At 46.4% G+C, this 6,245-nt stretch overlaps 1 protein-coding gene across 1 annotated transcript in view; it reads left to right on the forward strand.

Annotated features, from left to right (window-relative positions):
- The first annotated feature begins 208 nt into the window (after positions 1-208).
- pkn1a (protein kinase N1a) overlaps positions 209-6,245 on the forward strand; it is a 14,026-nt gene continuing 7,989 nt past the window's right edge. The window contains exons 1-6 of the mRNA XM_030779810.1: positions 209-272; positions 1,451-1,760; positions 2,160-2,308; positions 2,957-3,077; positions 5,205-5,350; positions 5,657-5,870. Of these exons, the coding sequence (XP_030635670.1) occupies positions 216-272; positions 1,451-1,760; positions 2,160-2,308; positions 2,957-3,077; positions 5,205-5,350; positions 5,657-5,870 (997 nt within the window). The 5' untranslated portion in view covers positions 209-215. The remainder of the gene's footprint in view (positions 273-1,450; positions 1,761-2,159; positions 2,309-2,956; positions 3,078-5,204; positions 5,351-5,656; positions 5,871-6,245) is intronic.

A 6,245-nucleotide genomic window follows, 5' to 3' on the forward strand; every position in this document is an offset into this window, starting at 1 on the left:
TCTCTCACTCTCTCTCTCTCCCTCTCCTCCCTCTCTCTCTCTCTCTCTCTCTCTCTCTCTCTCTTTCTCTCTCTCTCACTCTCTCTCTCTCTCTCTCTCTCTCCTCCCTCTCTCTCTCTCTCTCTCTCTCTCTCTCTCTCTCCTCCCTCCCTCCGTCCCTCTGTGCCCTGATCACTGTTGTAGTGAGGCACAGTGGTGCGGCGGAGAGGGTTAGCATGTGCTGGTCCGGGGAATGGGAGCACTGGGAGGACTGGGAATATCTGGACACGCAGGTGAAACGCTGCGATCGAAACGTGGTTGTTTGTTGCCATTGTGATTTAACGTAGCATCGTACACAAGTCTGTTTAAAGGTGTTCTTTTCTGGGGTTTTTTTTTTTAATACATTTGAGAAAGCGATATTTTGTTTAATCGCACGGAATGGGTGGTAAAACTTTCAGAGATTCACTACAGTTTGTTTGTTAAGTTCTTTCAGCTTTCAGAGACTCAAGGTGTTGTCTAAATGCATTTTTGAAGCTGGAGCGTGGATAGTCAAACGTGTTTTGATTGCGTACCCACTGCTTGGCTGTTTGACTTTTAAACAAACCCATGTTTAACCGCTGCCTGTTGTCGTTGTGCTGGGACTGGACTGGGGTTATCTCACTTGGTCAAACCATTGGACATCACAACCCTGATGCTTACTCTTCAGTGCTGTTGATGAGAGTTTCTAACACAGTATTGGAAAGGTCTGGTGTCAAGGATACTATTTCTTAAAAAGAAATCCCTTTTCCTTGCATGCGTTGTCTTTCTTTCTTTTTTTTTTTTTTTGGCCGTGTTTCTGCTGTAGTGTTTTGATCAAGGACGTTGTTTTTGCCTCCATTTTAGCTTTGAAAGCTTTTTAATTGAGATTTCATTGTAAAAATATCCTAGCGACCCTTTTTTTTGTTGTTGTCTTTTTACAAAAGACTCAGACTCTTTTTAAAGAAGTTCAGACTGCTGTGGATTTCTTTTTTTTAATCAGTGTATGAAAGGGAATGGAATAGATTGAAACAGAATGAGGAATTATTTGGCCTTGAAATGAAAAATGAAACCTCCTAACAAAAAGAGGAGAGATCACATGGAAAGTGTATCATTTTGAGAAGGCAAATGTTTCTCGGTGTGGGCTTTATTAGGACTTTTACTGGGTTTGGTTTTTTTTTTCTTTTTTTTTTGAGATCGACGTGTCTGTCTGTGATGTAGGATATCATTTTGAATATTTTTGACTAACCAGGAAGAATCTGATGCTTATCTAGGATGTGACTGATGTTCCTCTTGTGTAACAAATCAGTCTGAAAAGCCATACATGCCAGCAAAAAGCATACCAAACACTGCATAGCCTATCACAAAAACCTCATCACCAGCTACCATATAAAACAATAAGTCCTTCTACCTCTCTCTCTCTCTCTCTCTCTCTCTCTCTCTCTCTCCCCATCAGAGCGATCCGGGCGGGCTGTCGGTTCTGGAGCAGCTCGGTTTGGACAACAGTTCTGATTTCTCCGACTCGAGCGTGCAGCAGCGTTTGGATGAGCAGAGGGAGCGGATCCGTAGAGAGATCCGGAAAGAGCTGAAGATCAAAGAAGGGGCGGAGAACCTCCGGCGGGCCACCACCGACAAGAGAAATGCCCAACAGGTGGAGAACCAACTGCGGAGCTCCAACCGTCGGCTGGACTCCCTCCACGCCCAGTTACAGGAGCTGGACGCTCACATCGTCGTCAAGGGTACGGACGACACGCGAGGGTTCTACGGTAAACATCCCTTTCAGCTCCTCGTTTTCTTCCTTTTAGTCTGTTTTTGTTCGTTTTTTTTTTTTTACCTGTTTTTCAGTGTAGAATGTTTGGACTGTGACATGTGACACAGTGGTTGCCTGGTAATTGTTGTTTTATGTTTCTTACACACTTGCTACAGGCATGAATATTTAAAAGACAAGACATAGTTGTTCGTGGAAGCTGTTGTTTCATTTGCAAACGGCTACAAAACCTTCTCTATGTGTCGCTGTCTTCTCACCTTGTCTCCGAGCTGTTGCTAAGGAAAAAAATTGCTTTTTAAAATGATTTTTGAGGTTAGGTTGGGCTACGGGACAATTCGATGGCACCGATTTATTTATTTATTTACTTACTTACTTATTTTTAACCTCTGGCTTCTAGACGATGTCCCACAATCCCCTGGGGCAGAGAGCCGTTTGTCGGCACACCAGGAGCGGATTGCAGCTTTGGAGAGACAGCTCAACATTGAGCTGAAGGTCAAACAGGGGGCAGAGAACATGATCCCGATCTATGCCAATGGCTCCACCAAGGTAACACAGCTCTCTCTTCCTCTCTCTCTCTCCCTTGCTCTCTCTCCCCCTTTTCCCTCTCTCTCCCTCCCGCTCCCTCTCTCTCCCTCTCTCTCCCCCCCTCTCTCTCCCTCTCTCTCTCTCTCTCTCTCTCTCTCTCTCTCTCTCTCCCTCCCTCCCTCCCTCTCTCTCTCTCTCTCTCTCCCCCCCCCTCCCTCTCTCCCTCCCTCTCTCCCTCTCTCTCTCTCTCTCTCTCTCTCCCTCTCTCCCCCCGTCTCTCTCCCTTCCTCTCTCTCTCTCTCTCTCCCTCTCTCTCTCTCTCTCTCTCCCTCTCTCTCTCTCTCTCTCTCTCCCTCTCTCCCTCGAAATTGAAGTCCCCAGTAAGATAGCATAATCTGACAAAAAGTGCCCGGTGGGGACCAAAATGGTGGTCCCCACTAGGAGAACAATGTTTTTCTCAACTATATTGTTGTTATAAAACAAAAAGTGTCAAAACATTTCTTTAGTCAGGGTTAGGGATGGGTTAGTATCCTTTAGTTACGGGATAATGGGAGTCAGTGGGAAGTCCCCGCTAGGATATGACTACAAACGTGTGTGTGTGTGGGGGTGTGGGGCGGGGAATTGTTTTAGAAAAACCATTTGCATGTTTGTGTGTCTGCCTGTTGTCAGGATAAGAAACTACTCCAGACGGCACAGCAGATGCTCCAGGACAGCAAGACCAAAATCGACATCATACGAATGCAGATCCGCAAAGCCATGCAGGCCTACGAACACACCGACGACACACAGGGTACGACCTATGTCTGACTGTTTGCGTCCGGTGCTCTTTCTGTCTGCCCCCCCCCCCTCTCTTTTTCTCACATTCATATGACCTGACATTTTGAATTAGATTCTCAGAGTCCACCATGGCACAATTACAAACAGAAGATATTAAAACTCAGGAGCAGTTCAGTAATTTCTATAGATGTGGTTATAACATCTAAAAACCCAATTTCCAGTGGCTCAAATGTCAAGATTTTAAATGCTTTCAGTAGCCCACCCAAATCAATAAAACCCACATCCCTGGAAGACTATTGTTATCCATTTCCTCTCGGCGGACAGGCGAATAGTAACATGCCTGTGAGTGTGATTCTTGTGGATATGAAATCCCACCTAGATGAGCTATAGCCTTTTCACTCCGGTAAGCTGGAGTTATACACAGATCAATAACAGGTCGATACAGACCGCGTCTCAGTTTCAGAGGGGAGTTAGACCTAGTTGACCTACCGTTGCCTCTCACTCGCTCGCACAAAACTCTCTCCACACTCCCTGAGACACGACCAATCAATAGAGTTCACATCGGGGGAGGAAGGACAAAAGGGCTTTACTCTTCAAAAGCTTGTTTTATTACGTGTATTAGCTACGGAGCTATACCGACACAAAATCGTGCTCTTGGCTTTGTGAGTGTCGAAGTCAGGGGATTCGGAACATTGGTGGTGCCCCGACAAAAAGCACAGAACTGTCAGACGTAAATTCGTTCACTTATCCGACACCGAATACCTGCGGGCTAACTGGCGTGAAACTGTACGTTGGAATGTGAATTTTGAAATAACGTAAGGCACGGTGTTAGCTTGAGCGCGTTCCTGTTTCTAACGCGCGCGCGGGGAGTTGGAAGTATTAGTGAATCCAAACTATTTTACAGCCCATTTATAGTTTTTATACATAACATTAATCCACGACTGGATGATTACTAGGTTTTCAGAACTATGAGTCCTATACAGAATGATTTCCAACGAACAGACCTTGGCTACCGCCACAGTGCTTCCTAACCGGAAGAAACCGCTTGTGGTAACGGAGTTTTTAAAGCCAAGCGTGTCCTCCATAGGCAGCTAAAAAACCTCACCTCGCTTCACCTCAGACTGGACACGGGGCAGCGGTCGCTGGAAAACAGCTGTGATACGCTTGACTGGGACTTGTAGCCCTGTTGCATTTTCCACCCTGGATTGGAGCAGCAGACATGTGTTCAGACTCTTTTTTTTCAGAGAGTGTACACAGAGACTTTTTAAAACATGCTTAGGAACAGTCAGGGAAGTTTTACTCAGTAGCTGCTGTTTTGTGTTTTCGCCGTTTGCTCTTCTCTGTGTCTGTCACTCTACTGAATCTCTGTTAAGGCTAGACCTTACAGTGTGCTGCTAGCAACGTTATTTGTTCTTATCTAAAAATACGCACAAATATTATTCAATGCAATCTTTTTTTTTTTCCCCTGCCACCTTCACACACACACAGACAGACAAAAACACACACACACACACAGAAACACACACACAGTTAGTCTAACACACACTCCCTCAGTGTACTCCCACACACACTCTGAGGGGGTTCCTGGCACCTAGCCTAATACCTTATTTGGAGGTAAAAGCATCCAACCTTATTTAACCCTCTTACTCCATCTCCTTCACTTTCTAACTCTACATTTCTCCCTCCTGTCAAACTCTCTCTCCCTCACTCAGTCTTAATGCACGTGTGATGAATGTCTGAGGCCAGCTGCATTTTTGGCCCTAATAAATTCTCAGTGTAAAAGGGGACGGGAGGAGAGGACCTTCGTAGGACGTTAGCATACCTCAAACATCTTGATTTACCAACCCCTTTCTCTCTCCCTCCCCTCTCCCTGTCTCTCTCTCTCTCTCTCTCTCTCTGTGTGTGGGTGTGCGTGTGCGCGTGCGTGTGTGTGCGTGTGTGTGTGTGTGTGTGTGCGTGTGTGCGTGTGTGCGTGCGTGCGTGCGTGCGTGTGCGTGCGTGCGTGCGTGCGTGCGTGCGTGTGTGCGTGCGTGTGTGCGTGCGTGTGTGCGTGCGTGCGTGTGTGTGTGTGTGTGTGCGTGTGTGTGTGTGCGCGCGTGTGTGTGCGTGCGCGTGTGTGTGCGTGCGTGTACGTGTGTAGGTAAGCCTGACCCGTGTGGTATCGAGCTGCGGATAGAGGAGTTGCGGCATCATTACCGCGTGGAGCACGCCGTGGCTGAGGGGGCCAAGAACGTCCTGAGGCTCCTGGGGGCCAACAAGGTCCAGGACAAAAAGGCCATGTCAGAGGTCAGAGTTCACAGCACTACACACACACACGCACACGCACACACACAAAAGGATAGGAGATTTGTACACTTATATAAACATGGACTCATATCCCTCATGCTAATCACATGCTCAAAACCCATACAGACTCATAGTGTTGTTTAATAATCATTAAACACACAGACAACACAACTTCAGGGCAGTCCTATGGGCCCCAGTTCATATAATGTACACTTTTATCAGTGCTCTGAATATACTCTTTCTCCTTCTCTCTCTCTCTGCCTCTCTGTCTCACTGCCTGTTTGTCTCTCTCTGTCTGTCTGTTAGGCTCAGTGTCGGTTGAGTGAGTCTTCTCAGAGGCTGGACTTGCTCAGGGTGTCCCTGGACCAGCGTTTGGCCGAGCTACCCGAGGATCACCCCAAAGCCTGTCTGATAAAAGAAGAGCTGGTTTTAGCCTCCTCTCCCACCTTCAGCACTCGTCACGGCGCCCCCTACCTGCACAACCAGTACAGCACGCTCAGCAAACCTTCCCCACTCACAGGTTGGAACAACTCAAAGACCCGTACAGGAAACACATGGTCTTCATTTTCACTTCTCTGTGTGTGTATGTTTGGACAATGAGAGTATGAATGTGTGTGTGTGTGTCTTTATTGTGTTTGTCAGTTCTCTAGCTATGAAATGTGGTGTGGTTAATGTGTAATGTGTGATTGAAACTGGCTTTTGGTGGTAGGTTTTCATAAGAGCCCTTTACCTCAACTAGAAGACACTTATCCACTCCATCTTTTGATTGTCTTAAGTTTGATGAGAAAAACTGCTTCATTGTTGTTGTGCATGTGTGTAGAAATGTTTTCTTCAAACCGGACATTGACAGTGGACATTAATTAACATTGACACTCCATAATAACTGATCTTTTTT

The sequence above is a fragment of the Chanos chanos genome, chromosome 7 (assembly GCF_902362185.1).
Source record: "Chanos chanos chromosome 7, fChaCha1.1, whole genome shotgun sequence".
NCBI lineage: Eukaryota > Metazoa > Chordata > Actinopteri > Gonorynchiformes > Chanidae > Chanos > Chanos chanos.